A 16,318-nucleotide genomic window follows, 5' to 3' on the forward strand; every position below is an offset into this window, starting at 1 on the left:
TCTCCTCTGAATGAGAATATTGTGGCGCTTTGCTCTGCTGAAGAGCCAGAAGCGCAACATTCTTATATGCTGAAGCGGTATCCAAGTGCGTCTGATGTGGGAGAGTCCTGCAAAATAGATTTGATGGTGAAAATGGTGCCATGGGGACCGATGACATGTAATGAGAAATGCTCATATCAGAAACTTGAGAGCGAAGTGGTAAAGGGGATTCACATCAAATGGCGTGCTGATCGTTGTGGAGTGGCGAACGGAGTGGAACCTAATTGCGGCTAGAAAATGCCACTAATATGATTCTCTGTCATCAGGATGCAGGACATCCTATTTCTGCAATGTTAATGAGTGAGTTTCGCGGATAGTTATCTCCGTATTCTAATGAAGAAAAGTAATTATTGTCATGGTTGTCATACTGAAATTAATTATATTTTTAATCTGAATTTTGACAATGCAGAATTCTCTTTGCGTTACTCGGCTACAGGTATGTGCCAATCAAAGTTTTCTCCTTGCCAGAGAATTTTCTAGTTCTTTTTCTTTTTTCCCCCCATTTGTTTAGGCAATTTAACGCACACCTCTCTCTGTCATAGGAGAGGGAACCACACACCCATCGCATCTATCCCTTTTAACAACATGTAATATAGAACCCATAACCTCCTTTATGAGAGGAGGTGGGGAGGTACTTGTGAGTTAGGCTTCGATAGATGGTCGAAACTTTGTGAACCGACCAATTGTGTTGTGGATAAAAAAAGTTTTCCTTTCTGGTAAAACAAACAGAGAATGTTTAAGCTCTTATATTAGGAACAAAAAGGAGTAAGTAACTACTTTAAGATCCAAGAAACAAATTTTTAAGGTGCTAATCTTACAAGGACATTAAAAAGACAAGTCTTGTCAGTTAGACATATAAATATAAACGTATGAATCTAGTTTATTTAGGATGCAATGCATTCTTACTCTTATGCTGTGATCACTACCTAATTCAGGTCTCAGTCATTCTATTTATAAATCTTTTAGTTTTAAATTAACCCCTCAATCCATGTAATCTCACCAATTTCCAGTAAGTCCATGTAGTTTCCCCTTTCTATCAGGAACTCATAATTTCCTCAGTTACAGCTATAGCATTTTCCTCTCCTTTTTATTATATCCCTATTGTCATTGATCCTGTGGACTGTGGTATTAATTTAGATTGTAATAACGTTACTGGCTGTTGAGATGGTTGACAGATTATGATCAGGCTCTGACTCCGCATGTACTTGTATTAAAATTGCCATATAGTCTAAACCCCTGACCAAAGCTTTCTCTTATAATTAATGACCAAAAATTCACATGCCTGCAAAATTTTTATCAATGTAAGATCTCTTTATTCCTTAAGTTTTTCTTCTGACCATTTATCTATTCCAAATTGTTTGATACCAGATAGAGAATGCAATTCATCACTTGCATTTAACATTCAAAAGTAAATTATGGTTTTACTAAAGCACAACTGCAGGTATATAAATGGGGAACTGACGAGACTTTGCAACTCTAACAGGAGAAAGGAGGAAAGAGAGGGAAGGAGAGAGAGTTGAGAGACGAACAGAAACAAATGGAGAGGGAAAGTAATAGCGAACAGAGAAACTGAGAGATGCACTCTGAGTAACTTCACTGATGTTTACAAATCATAATATGAATACAAAGTAGGCATATATCCTATTTATAAACTCAGTATCTCTCAATTAACACGCAATCATCTTTCTAGCTAATTTTTTCACTCCTATTTACACTACCTACGTAATAGCAATTGCACAGCAAATTATCCCTTTTGAGAATCTCAACTGTACATTCGCATACGAATCAATAGGAATTGCCCATTTTTTCACGTGGTTATTTGACCGGGTCAGATTAGAGTACTGTCAAGCTCAATCAAGAGTAGCTCATCCAAAGACCTTTTTTAACTTACATGGATTTGAACTCAAGATTTCTTGCTTAAGCGACCACAGATCCCCTTTCTGCTGGGAACGAATCCTATTGATAGGTAGGAATTGCCCCATTTTAGGATTGCCAATAAGTGATCTATGGCTTAAATCCAATTCTATCTAACATGCAGTTAGTAATAGAAATTATCCTTTGGCACCCCCAGCCACAGCATAAAAAATTTAATGGGAAGTCCTCATTTTAGGGACCCCCACAAAGAGTTCCATGCATATACCAACTTCAAGGTACCTAAACAAAGTATATCGACGAGAACTACTTCTTTAGGAAACCCCAACCATATTCAAGATATAACTTCAATTATGATGGATGTAGTTACTCAGCCAGACGTTAACAACCAAAAAGTAAAAGACACACAAGAATAAAGAAAAACGAGTTAGGGATCAGAAAGTGCCTAACCCTTCATGAAATTGTTTAAACATTTACTACCATTAGTAAGAAATTTCCCTTTCAATGTTTGGGAGGGGAAAGCATTGGACAACGCTGACATTTATGCAAGTGAAATTAATTGAAATTCTCTGGAAATTGTGTTTTATGTTGCGTCATTTTCTGTTCATTTAATTTTTTTTTCTTTTTTTGCCCGCAGTTGTCTTGTGGTTTGCAGCAAAATTTGCTTTTGGATTCCCAATTTTTGTGGGGTTTCTAATATATAAAATGAGAAGGAGGCATTTATCTGAGTACGATGACATTGAGGACTTCCTACGAAGTCACAGCAATTTAGTGCCTATCAAATACTCTTACTCTGACATGAGAAGAATGACCAAAAATTTCAAGCATAAGTTAGGAGAAGGGGGTTATGGTTCTGTATATAAAGGAAAGCTTCGAAGCAAGCGTGATGTGGCTGTTAAGCTATTAGGCAAGTCAACAACAGATGGGCATGATTTCATCAATGAAGTTTCCACCATTGGAACTATTCGTCATGTAAATGTGGTGCAATTGATAGGATTTTGTGCAGAGAGAAGAAAGCAAGCTCTTGTTTATGAGTTCATGCCAAACGGATCTTTAGATAGATACATACTTTCTCAGCATGAAAAATCATCAATAAATTATGAGAAGATCAATGAGATTTCTTTAGGGGTGGCTCGTGGGATTGAGTACCTACATCAAGGTTGCGACAAGTAAATCCTACACTTTGATATCAAACCTCACAATATTCTTCTTGATGAGAATTTTTCTCCCAAGATTTCAGACTTTGGATTGGCAAAACTATATCCAACAGATAAAAGTATTGTGTCTCTAACTGCAGCTAGAGGCACAATGGGATACATGGCTCCTGAATTGTTGTACAAAAACATTGGAGGCATCTCACACAAGGCTGATGTTTATAGTTTTGGGATGATGCTGATGGAAATGGCAGGAAGAAGAAAGAACTATGATGTTGTGCAGAATTCATGGCAGACTTACTTTGCGAAATGGGTTCATGATCAGTTTGAAGAAACAATATTTAAAAGCAATGCCACAGAAGAAGAGAAGAAGATAGCCCAGAAAATGATTACAGTTGCTTTTACTTGCATACAGCTGAGCCCAAGTGATCGCCCCTCAATGGACAGAGTAGTGGAGATGCTTCAAGGACATGTTGACACCTCAGAGATCTTCATAGCATAGTACGAGAGACAGTTCGATTTTAGCGTAAGATGTATCAAAATGAAATAATATTTGTTAGAAACAAGCATGATCTATCATGAATTTACATTGACCGATCGACCTGCCATGTACATGAAGTAGTGCATCATCACCAGTGTATTTTAATCACCAGTGTATTTTAATGGAAAATTTTAAATTTTAAGACATGATTATAAGAATAACCTAACTTTCTTAAACTGTCTGAGTTGATTGAAATTATATTTGAAGATGGAAGGAGTATACTAGAATTAACTTCCAAGAAATTGATCAATTCATGAACGCAATCAATGAGAGTCGGACTTTTCAAGGTTATTAGAAAAGGGGCAAGAAGAAACTACTAGTTGTTCACACGTCTTTAAATTGTTGATTGGCACATAGCATTGACTCCAAAGTCATCTATCATCGAAGTGTTATCTATTATCATACATGCTTTTGAGAACTATCACCGCCCTGTAAACACCTTTCCCAGATCCTTCACAATGATAACGCAAACCGTCATCTTCCTTACCCTTCTTATTCCTTGTTATTGGCTAGTGTTTGGTTTCTCATCAAAACCATATTTTGAAGATATGCAATTTCTTATGTATAGATATTCCTATAATCGCAATCCCCAAGTGATCAGCGATCCCAGTTACGAACTAGTCTGTGAGAAGAACAAGAGCGTGTTATATCTGAACTATGGGAGGCAACTAGTAGAGGCCATTTATGCCACTAACTCTACCACCACTCTCCAATCCATCACTGCTGGAAATGACATCAACAACTGCTCCGCTATCACTCGTACATACAACAACTTCACCCACGTTTTCTCATCAGCAAAAGAGATGGAACTGAGAGACAAAAATTATCGTACTTTTGTGGGTGAATTAGTGTTTGTCAGCTGCAAAAATCCAGTTCTCTCTCATCTGCCTGAGAATATTGTGGCGCTTTGTTCTACTGAAGAGCCAGAAGCGCAATATTCTTATATGCTGCAGTATCCAAGTCCATCTGATGTGGGAGAGTCCTGCAAAATAGATTTGATGGTGAAAATGGTGCCATGGGGACCGATGACATGTAATGAGAAATGTTCATATCAGAAACATGAGAGTGAAGTGGTAAAGGGGATTCACATCAAATGGCGTGCTGATCGTTGTGGAGTGGCGAACGGAGGGGAACCTAGTTGCTGGTTTGAAAATGCCACTAATATGATTCTCTGTCATCGGGATGCAGAAAATCCTATTCTGCAATGTTCATTGGTGAGCTTCGTGGATTTTTATCTCGGTATTCTAATGAAGAAAAGCAATTATTGTCATGATTAACATACTGAAATTAATTATATTTTTAATCTGAATTTTGACAATGCAGACTTCTCTTGGAGGTACTTGGATACAGGTATGTGCCAATCAAGGTTTTCTCCTTGCCAGAAAATTTTCTAGTTCTTTTTTTCCCCCATTTGTTTAGACAATTTAACGCACACCTCTCTCTCTCATAGGGGAGGGAACCAGACACCCATCGCATCTATCCCTATTTTAACAACATGTAACATAGAACCCACAACCTCCTTTATGAGAGAGATGGGAGGTACTTGTGAGTTAGGCTTCGGTAGATGGCCGAAACTTTGTGAACCGACCAATTGTGGTGTGGATAAAAAAAAGTTTTCCTTTCTGGTAAAACAAATAAAACATGTTTAAGCTCTTATATTAGGATCGAGAAGGAGTAAGTAACCACTTTAAGATCCAAGAAACAAATTTTTAAAGTGTTCATCTTACAAGGACATTAAAAAGACAAGTCTTATCAGTTTAGACATATAAATATAAACGTGTGAATCTAGTTTACTTAGGATGCAATGAATTCTTACTCTCATGCTGTGATCACTACGTAATTCAGGTCTCAGTCATTCTATTTAGCTATTGATATATACTTTCTCTCAATTTTCATTTAGTACCTAACTAAATCTTAATGCTCTATCATCATATCCTTATGTAGACTATATCAAGTTAGCTAATGTTGCTAGATGTTTAATTCACTAGGTACCATTAAGTATAGGTACCTCCATATAGTTTCCCTTCTATTTATAAATCTTTTAGTTTTAAATTAACCCCTCAATCCATGTATCTCACCAATTTCCAGTAAGTCCATGTAGTTTCCCCTTTTTATCAGGTACTCATAATTTCCTCAGTTACAGCTATAGCATTTCCCCTCCTTTTGTTACATCCCTATTGTTATTGATCCTATGGACTGTGGTATTAGTTTTTCTTCTGACCATTTATCTATTCCAAATTGTTTGATGTCAGATAAAGAATGCAATTCATCACTTGCATTTAACATTCAAAAGTAAATTATGGTTTTATTAAAGCCCAACTCCAGGTATATAAATGAGGAACTGACGAGACTTTGTAACTCTAACAGGAGAAAGGAGGAAAGAGAGGGAAGGAGAGAGAGTTGAGAGACGAACAGAAACAAATGGAGAGGCGAAAGTAATAGCAAACAGAGAAACTGAGAGATGCACTGAGTTACTTCACTGATGTTTACAAATCATAATATGAATACAAAGTAGGCATATATCCTATTTATAAACTCAGTATCTCTCAATTAACACACAATCATCTTTCTAGCTAACTTTATCACTCCTATTTACACTACCTACGTAATAGCAATTACACAGCAAATTATCCCTTTTGAGAATCTCAACTGTACATTCGCATAAGAATCAATAGGAATCGTCCATTTTTTCACGTGGTTATTTGACCGGGTCAGATTAGGGTATTATCAAGCTCAATCAAGAGTAGCTCACCCAAAGGCGTTTCTTACTTTTACATGGACTTGAACTCAAGAGTTCTTGCTTAAGCGACCACAAATCTCCTTTCTACCAGGAACGAATCCTATTGATATGTGGGAATTGCCCCATTTAGGATTGCCAATAAGGGATCTATAGCTTAAATCCAATTCTATCTAATATCTATCATATATCGAACATGCAGTTAGTAATGGAAATTATCCTTTGGCACCCCCAGCCACAGCATAAAAAATTTAATGGGAAGTCCTCATTTTGGGGACCCCAACACAGAGTTCCATGCATATACCAACTTCAAGGTACCTAAACAAAGTATATCGACGAGAACTACTTCTTTAGGAAACCCCAACCATATTCAAGATATAACTTCAATTATGATGGATGCAGTTACTCAGCCAGACGTTAACAACCAAAAAGTTAAAAATGCACAAGAATAAAGAAAAACAAGTTGGGGATCAGAAAGTGCCTAACCCTTCATGAAATTGTTTAAACATTTACTACCATCAGTAAGAAATTTCCCTTTCAACGTTTGGGAGGGGAAAACATTCGACAACGCTGACATTTATGCAAGTGAAATTAATTGAAATTCTCTGGAAATTTTGTTTTATGTTGCTTCATTTTCTTCTCAGTTATTTTTTTTCCCCTCTTTTTTTGCCCGCAGTTGCCTATTGGTTTGCAGCAAAATTTGCTTTGGGATTCCCAATTTTGTGGGGTTTCTAATATATAAAATGAGAAGGAGGCATTTATCTGAGTATGATGACATTGAGGACTTCCTACGAAGTCACAGCAATTTAGTGCCCATCAAATACTCTTACTCTGACATAAGAAGAATGACAAAAAATTTCAAGCATAAGTTAGGAGAAGGGGGTTATGGTTCTGTATATAAAGGAAAGCTTCGAAGCAAGCGTGATGCGGCTGTTAAGCTATTAGGCAAGTCAACAACGGATGGGCATGATTTCATCAATGAAGTTTCCACCATTGGAACTATTCGTCATGTAAATGTGGTGCAACTGATAGGATTTTGTGCAGAGAGAAGAAAGCAAGCTCTTGTTTATGAGTTCATGCCAAACGGATCTTTAGATAAATACATACTTTCTGAGCATGAAAAATCATCAATAAATTATGAGAAGATCAATGAGATTTCTTTAGGGGTGGCTCGTGGGATTGAGTACCTACATCAAGGTTGCGACAAGCAAATCCTACACTTTGATATCAAACCTCACAATATTCTTCTTGATGAGAATTTTTCTCCCAAGATTTCAGACTTTGGATTGGCAAAACTATATCCAACAGATAAAAGTATTGTGTCTCTAACTGCAGCTAGAGGCACAATGGGATACATGGCTCCTGAATTGCTGTATAAAAACATTGGAGGCATCTCACACAAGGCTGATGTTTATAGTTTTGGGATGATGCTGATGGAAATGGCAGGAAGAAGAAAGAACTATGATGTTGTGCAGAATTCGTGGCAGACTTACTTTGCGAAATGGGTTCATGATCAGTTTGAAGAAACAATATTTAAAAGCAATGCCACAGAAGAAGAGAAGAAGATAGCCCAGAAAATGATTACAGTTGCTTTTACTTGCATACAGCTGAGCCCAAGTGATCGCCCCTCAATGAGCAGAGTAGTGGAGATGCTTCAAGGAGATGTTGATGTCTCAGAGATCTTCAGAGCATAGTACGAGAGACAGTTCGATTTTAACATAAGATGTGTAAACAAGTTCTTATAATTAGAATCAGAGGTAGTATATATCAATCTAAGAAATATTGTAAACCTAACTCTAGATCATTTTCTTATGGTTTGAAAATTTTCACGCATTAGTTTTGCAGTGTACGATTCAAAAATAAAGGAATCACCCCCAACCCACCAGGTTATGGATCAATGCATTACACATATTTCTTAATTTGCGGCATTATGAAATGTTCCCAAATCCTTTCACAGTAAAAATCAAAATCAGCTCTATGGAAATGAATAAAGTAATCAGCAAAAACGCTCACCTGTTCCAGGGCGTTGATGGCAAACTGGGCAATGTACAGCTGTTCGATTCGTAGCTAGGGTTTAATCAGGTTCTTCCAAGTTGGCAATCGCTTGAAATGACCTGGTAAAAAGAGCATTGTCCCAAATCCTTTTTCCCGCCACTTCATGGAAGCAATGCTCTTTCCTCCGTATGCTAGAACGAAGACCCCAACGACAAAGGAAAACTGGTGCGACGTTTCCCAAAAAGGGGGGGAAAAAGGCTAATGCGAAGGGAGGCTCTTTATGCATACTGACTAATTGGGCTTCCTTTTCTAGCCCCAAATCAAAGATCCAAACGTGCACATGAGTACCTGTCATTTGTGGTCAGCCTAATCAAAGAACCTCACGGGCCTTGCACAGAGAACTGTAAATATATGAATTCCGAGAAGCTTCATGTTCCAGACTAAAACATACAGGATACCGGGCATTCGCGTGGCATCGGCGGTGTTCACAACTGGGGATTGAGCTGCTGCTGGTCATTTTCTTCTTCTTTTTAATCGTCTTGTCTTTGTTTAGAAACTTCTGCGTTCTGCTATGAAATTAAGCTGGGGATTGCTAATAACATGAAACTAAGCATTCGCGGGAAAAAAAAATTCGAAGGAGGCAATAATGTTTATGTGTTATTCTGGTTTTCTGAGTATAATTTACGTAGGAAACAATGTTAGGGCAACAAACATAGTTGAACAATACAATTTTACGAGTCCTGATTGACCCTATGCATAATGCGTTCATATTGATTTCTTGTTGCCTCGTGTAAAATTAACTTCTTGTTGGCTTGTCTGGAATTTTCTCTCAAGGGTCATGTATTAGCTAAATAAGCCCTTTGTATGTAACTTGTGCTTTCCAGCGGATCTATTGGTTGATTCCGATAGAAATATATGTGAACCAAGTTCAGTTAGAGTCCTAGGATTCCCATCCCTATTCATCATCTTCTATTCCAATGTAAGATAATTTACCACGAAGAATTCATCTCTTTTGTTTTTTTGGGGGGGGGGTTGTAAAACTGGTGAGTAACTACCATTAGATTTGTTCAACTTAGAGCTTGTATGTGTGTAATATGAAGAATGAGAATGCTCATATGTCTTTGTATTTGTTTGGACTCGTAGCTTGTGAGAGAGAAGGGGGTAGAAGATGAGATGACAGGCCTGTTCATGAAAGGCGAAACTACAGTGACAATCTGAATGAACATTCTACCTTGGGGGCATCAGTCTCCCCTGCATGGCACCATGTTTTAGGTGTACTTGATTTCAGGTAACTAGTACTCCCTGTTTCAGTCTGATGGAGAAAGCTTCTGTTTTGGAGAAAAGGGAAAATTCCATCAAAGAATGAAATTGCAAAGGGCATGCGAACCAAAAAACGTGGGCATCATCGGCTAATTACAACAAAAGAAAATATGAGTAAGTTAGAGACATCAGAAGAAGTTCAATATGTCAATAGCCCCTCTAGTGGGATCGGATGGTTCTCTAACAAAGCATATGATCTCAAATGATGAAGATGTGATGCTACTATAACCACGTTGGTTTCGAGAACCCCACGTTGCTAATTCAACAGATGTAAGAATTCTGGTAGAGAGAGCACGTGTGGTGTGTGTGTTTTTTTTTTTTTTTAATTTGCTTTGGTTGCTGAAATGAACATTCATTGTCTCTGCAACTTTCTATATTGTCACGCCTAGTTCACATCTGCTGTCACTTGTGTCTAAAGTGACAATGATTGGCTGATCAATGTGCGTGTGTGCTAATTCTTGTTACTGGCATCATCCTGAATGCTGATTACATCCTTGTTAATTGAAGTAAAGGCATTTTTGCCATGGGCGTAAAATTAAAACATAATGAACTACGGTTACTCAAGAAGTTTAACTTTCAAGTGCGCAGAACTTCGTATTATTAATGGGTATGGTCTTGTCTTAATAACAAGTAGCATAAACATGTTGATACACTAGAACTTGTCATTATGCATGCTACTCATTTGTTGTAGGACTTTTTGTTAATTACATTCCTTTCTTATGGTCTCATAGTGAGTTTTTCTATTATTAATGGGCATGAACCAAGAAGGAACCACCATCTTTATATCCTGAGAAATTTTTGTGTGACACTACATGTTAACTTGTTGTGTGTGTTCTTTCACCTCTTATTTCCTTTCAACTTCATTTATTTAACCAAGCCTGGATGAATGGCTATTGGACAATTATATTAGGTTCCATGTCTTCTCATATGCTTTTAAACTTGCAGAATATTAAACATTTACATCATTACATCATTGATCAGTGAATCCAAATGGCTGGAACTGCTAGCTCTGAGTCGAAGACCACATTATAGGCTCACCTTATTTACCGGTGTAAGAAATGCCGAAGAATTGTAGCTTCAGATGAGAATATTGTTTCCCGTAAGCGTGGAAAAGGAGAAGCAAGTTTCAAATGGAGGAAGAGAAATGAGAACACAGAAAAGCAACCAGTGGACTGTACCTCAGTACTTGTCCAACCCATGAAGTGGATGCAAACAGGTTTTTGGGTTACTTCAACTGGGCAGGTATGCAGTGTAGCTGCGGAGCGTGGGTGAATCCTGCATTTCAGCTGCATAAATGTCGTTTAGATGAGTGCTATATATGACTCAATCACTTCTCAGCTTCCCCACAATCCACATCTGAGGCTTGGAAAAACTTGATAGTAGTAATACCTGAACATCAGTAAAGAGCTTTTCCTTATGGTTTATGGGAACTTTAGCATATGGAGTTTTGTACAGATTTGGTCTCCTGCACCACCATAATAGAAAAAAGTTAGTGCACATTTTTTTGAGCAATTGAAATCTAATTTAGACATTCAAAAGTTATTATTACTATTTTATTTTAGAATATAGCATAAGTTTCCCGGCATGCCTTTTTCTTTTTTTGGGTGAATCGGCATGCTTATTATTCATGAATTCTGTGTCTTTTGCTGTATTTTTCAACCTTGAGAAAACCATTTTGCAGATGCCTCTGTTTTCCTTCAATATTCAATTTGGTACCCTGTTTTCTCTAAAAAAAAGTATTGAAAAATATATAATATAATATAATTAATAATTTAAAAAAAAAAAAAGAAAAGGTCCAACTTTCCACCGATATTTTGGTGGAAAGTTGAAGGGGGGGGTGAAAATTGGGGAGGGGTGGAAAACGTGGGGTTTGGGTTTGAAAAACCCCTCCCCCAATAATTGTGTGGGGGTGTTAAATACCCCCCACAATTCATTTTTCCTCCCACGGCAAACGCAAGAAGAAAGAGAGAAAGAGAAGAAGAAAAAAAGAGAGAGAGAGCCCAAAGAGTGTGTGAGAGAGAGGAGCATACCGGTGAAGCAGAGGGCAAGCTTTGAAGATATTTTAGGTACATAAACTACTTCTTTTTATCAAACTTTCTTTATAAATATTTCCTGTATATTTTAAGCTTCCTATTTATGTTATTACTATAGTGATTGGAGAAAATTTTGAGACTTGTATATGATTTAACTATTGAGTTTTGACAAAAGATGACTATAGAAATTTAGAAGTAAATGAGTTGTTAATTTTAATCGGTTTAGATTTCTCTATTTGTTGGTTTTTAGTATTTAAATAAATTTTTCTAATTGAAAATCTGTTATATATGATTTATATTATATTTTTACCGATTAAATTTAAGTTAAATAATTTATTTGGATTGTTTGATATATTATTGAGATTTTAATCGGTTTGGATTGGTCCATTTTTGGATGGTCCATTTGTTGGTTTTAGTGCTTAAATGGATTTTCTAGTTGAAAAATATGTGATATATGATTTTATATCATATTTTACCGATTAAAATTAAGTTGAATAATTTAATTGAGGTTTTAACCCTATTATTAAGATTTAATCGGTTTATTTTTATTTATTGGGTGACTGGAGGTTTTAAAATAATTATTGTAGCTAAAAAGTTTATTATTTATGGAAATATATATATGGTAGTTATACCATTAAAGTTTTGATTAGATTATTTATTTATAAATATTTGAAATATTATTGAATTTTTGATAGTTTGATTTTGAGGTTTAAACTTAATGAGATTTTTTAGAGTTTTATAATATGATAATTTATATTTAGAAATTGTTGAAAATCCTTTTTATTAAGGTAAATAATTTGGAGGTGGTAAATAAATAATTTGGGGTTGTTAGAATTTTAAATTGTTGCTAAAATACTTAATAATTTTTGGTTTATGAGAGTTGCGGGAATTTAGAGTAAAAATTTAAATAATATGAGAAGTTTAATTAATTAATTAATTAGTTTATATTAATATGTGGTATATTAATTGTGTAGATTAATTATTGGTTGAGCAAAGGATTGACCTTGTGGTAATCCTTAGTATTGCTTTGGCGAGAGGTAACCACTTTCACACTTGTTATATGTGCTAATATGTTGTTTGTGAGTATTTTGCTGTTTTCAAATAATATTTGATATTTGGAACTTGAGTAGATATGTTATATCTTTTGAGCTTTGAAAATTGTCTTGTGGGATTTTTGGAATGGTGATTGAGAAGTTTGGAAAAGATATATGATTTATATCTTATGGATTATACTGAGAAAAGATTGAGGCATTTTTATTATATTGTGAATGATTGGTTGTTATTTTGGATTTTAAAATGAGTCCTATCCTCCTACCACGTGGTAAGGCCGCCATTGGTGCACATTGGTTGGCTTCTTCTTTCGTCCCCCATAGTGAGGGATAGGCCTTTGTGGCTTCTTATTCGTCCCCCAAAGTGAGGGATAGGCCCATATGGTTGATTGATCCCCCAGAGTGAGGGATAGACTTATGTGGCTTGTGTGTTGGCCCCCATAGTGAGGGTTTGATGATTGAAATTATATTTCTATGGATATATCTATAGTTCTCGAGAATTTATAACTGTCCCACTTGACACCTCACGAGCACGTGTTAGTATGTATGAGAGTTGGAAAGTTGGTTACTGAGGCATTTGTCTCACCCCGTGGTTTAACATTTTCAGGCGATAGTTCAGGTGGTGGCCCATCAGGGAAGGCTCCGGAGGCATAGTGTGCTGTTATAGCTTGTATGCCTCCCTGCTTTTGTTCTATGTGTTGACTTGTTATATATTGCCACATAGGGCTCATCTACCATCATGATGTAAAAATAATACTTTTAATTACTACTATCTGGTATGATAGGGCCGTGAGGAGGTCCGAGACATTTTAGACTTTGCGTATTACACTGATTTGATAATGTTGATTTTTCACTAATGGGCTCTATGACTTATATTAAAATGTTTTATCAGTTCGTATGTTTGAAGTGTAAGTTTGGTTTGGGCTAACGGTTGAATGATATTTTTCTGGACTTTGAAAGTCCAAGGCCCAAGTGAACGATTAATGTGGCTCGTATAAGTTTATTTCTTTTAACCATGATAGCAATTTTAAAAATTTTTAAGTTTTCTTTCTTTTCTATCATGGTTATCATTCAAATAAATTGTTTTGGATTTAATCTAAATGGTTTTGAAAGAGCGGTTGTCCACAGTACCCATGTTTTTCCTTCTCGTTTTATTAATCATTCAATTTTGCTTTATTAGTACTGTTAACGAAGCTATAAAACTTAACGCGTTTTAACGGAACAAAATTAAATGATTTAATAAAAAAGAGGAAAAAAAGGCATTTGTATTAAATTTAAAAAAAGTATAAATACTTGCAGAAATATTTTCTTCTATCAACCTCTCCAACTGCTTCAAGAGTCCGTCCAAATCACATTTACACCCTTGAATTTTATTAAAATCATTTCTTTTCTTCTAAATATGAACTTAGATTTAATCTTAAGTTTTTACCATAAGTCTGCAGCATATTATACAAAAGTAAGAAAATAATGAAACATATACAGATATGTCTATCGATTAAAAATTTGAAATCAAACTAATTTGAAATGTAACTTTTAATTTCATGATTTTAAAATTAAATTTGTAACTATAGTAAGGAATTGCAAAAAAAAACGACCAAAATCTAAAAAAAAAAAATTTAAGTATGTCCCCTTAACTAAATAGGGATATTTTTTAAAAGATTATTTGTTTTTTGTTTTGAAAGGTTTTAAAAAATATCATGAAATTCTGAAAAAATTTCCATCTCACACGCATATCATATTCCGTTACAAGCAATATTTTAAAAACCAAACCAGATGTCAAACTGAAAAGATAACGGGTCATGATTCAAACTGTTAGATCGGTTAGACCGTTTGATCGGACTGTTAATATAATAATTAGATAAAAATAATATTACATAAATATGTAATGATGTATATAAGAATAAAACATCAAATTTTCAAAAAACACTATAATCTTTGAAATAATGACAAATTAAATTATAAAGTGATAAAGTGATTTTTTATGATTTTAGATACAGGTATGATTAGTAATAAAAAAATCAAAAGAATGAAATTAAATATATAAAAATTAATTTTAAAAATACAGTAAATTTTTAAGATGTATCCTGCAGATATGATGTGATCTCACAATTAATTCAATGAGCTCTCTTCAAAGTTAATATTAAAAAATAAAAAAAATAAAATTATAAGTGGCAAAAACAAATCGATTGGATATATTATATCCACGTTTAACTCATCCACCTCACTTCAAAAAGATAACATTGAAAAAAGAGATGATATTAGTAGCCTTCAAAATTGGTTTCTCTTCAGAAATTTTTTAACGGATTTTTTTAATAAAAAGATTTTTTTAAAACAAAATACTCCCTCCACCTATATTATAAAGCTAATTGACTAATTTGAGAAATTGAGAAAAAAAATTAAGTTAGTTATTTGTAATAAATACATGTTGTCTTTTCTAAATATATTTACTAATTAAGTATATTGGCTATAACTATCATTGTTAGAAGACTATCTTAAAAAAAATGTATAAATATGAGAGACAAATGGATTGGAGGTCTTATATTTAGGATCAAAAAAAAATCAAACAAGACCTTGTATTAAAAAGCAAGTATAATATTTATTAGTAATCAATTAATTTCAATTTACCAAGAAGTGTTTCATACGATATATAATAATAATAATTAATATGTATAATATTTATAGATATAAGATTAAATATATTTATAAAAAAATATATTTATAAAAAACAACAAGATACATATCTGATATGTTTTCACACTCTCTTTTTTTTTCAAAAACGCAAAATTTTTTTTTTTTTTTCAAAACCATGATTTTTAAACTAAAACCATGTTTTGACTTAAAACCATGGTTTTTGGTTTTTTTTAAAGGGTGTTACACCCCCCCTACGAGGGCGTGCTCTCTCTCCCTCTCCGGTGGCTGCTTCTTCATCTTTTGTTTCTCTCCGTTCGACTCTCTTAATTTCCAGCGACGAAGAACGGCCCTGAGATCGGAGGAGGAGACAACGGTTCTTCTTTCATCTCAAGAGAAGAATCGATTTTACAGATAAGAGTTTCACCCCTCTTCCTTCTTCAATGAATATATCCCCCTATTTCAATCTTCATCTTCTATCCTCGACTTCTTCTTCATCCTCCTTCTTTGATCTTCATCCCCGTTCTGTATGAGACTCAATACCCCGTTCTGTAATTTCGCTCCTGCGAAGTTCGACTTCCACGTTCTCCCCGATCTCTGCGCCTCTGCCTCTGGACGGTAGCCGTCGTTGGCGGCTGTATCTGCATCTCTGCCTCTCGTTGTTGCGTCCTTTTTATGGCTCCAGATTCTCGCCGTCGAACGTATCAGATCTCAACCTGAGTTCGGTGCCCTGCGCCCTCGCCTCTCCCAGTTAGCCTTCTCTTTTTGTTCTTCGTGAGTTTGTGTGCTTTTGGGCTTTGGCTTTAGGTTCGTCTTCTCTCCAGACTCCAATTTTAAATTCACTTTATGATTTTTGTTGAATATTGAATGTGTTTGTGTTTTAAATTGAGTACTGACTAATCCTAAGTGCTTGTGTGTTCGTGAGAAGATTAGTTAAATGCGCTCTGTAT

At 35.3% G+C, this 16,318-nt stretch overlaps 1 protein-coding gene and 1 pseudogene across 1 annotated transcript; both read left to right on the forward strand.

Moving 5' to 3' along the window:
* Nucleotides 1-442: 442 nt before the first annotated feature.
* LOC114713753 (rust resistance kinase Lr10-like) lies at nucleotides 443-3,567 on the forward strand (annotated as a pseudogene).
* A 1,243-nt stretch (nucleotides 3,568-4,810) lies between these two features.
* Nucleotides 4,811-8,185, forward strand: LOC114713754 (rust resistance kinase Lr10-like). Its single transcript, XM_028898433.1, has 3 exons — nucleotides 4,811-4,845; nucleotides 4,930-4,956; nucleotides 7,020-8,185. The coding sequence occupies exons 1-3, from the start codon at nucleotides 4,811-4,813 to the stop codon at nucleotides 8,035-8,037; spliced, it is 1,080 nt and encodes a 359-aa protein (XP_028754266.1). The 3' UTR covers nucleotides 8,038-8,185.
* The last annotated feature ends 8,133 nt before the right edge of the window (nucleotides 8,186-16,318 follow it).

Source organism: Neltuma alba, unplaced genomic scaffold (assembly GCF_004799145.2).
Source record: "Neltuma alba isolate B1F8T4 unplaced genomic scaffold, ASM479914v2 tig00011459_pilon, whole genome shotgun sequence".
NCBI lineage: Eukaryota > Viridiplantae > Streptophyta > Magnoliopsida > Fabales > Fabaceae > Neltuma > Neltuma alba.

Coding starts and splice junctions, on each gene's coding strand:
- LOC114713754 (XM_028898433.1), top strand. CDS start 4,811: ATGTTCATTGGTGAGCTTCGTGGATTTTTATCTCG. Junction 4,846..4,929: donor CTTCGTGGATTTTTATCTCG/GTATTCTAATGA, acceptor TTGACAATGCAG/ACTTCTCTTGGAGGTACTTG. Junction 4,957..7,019: donor TTGGAGGTACTTGGATACAG/GTATGTGCCAAT, acceptor TTTTGCCCGCAG/TTGCCTATTGGTTTGCAGCA.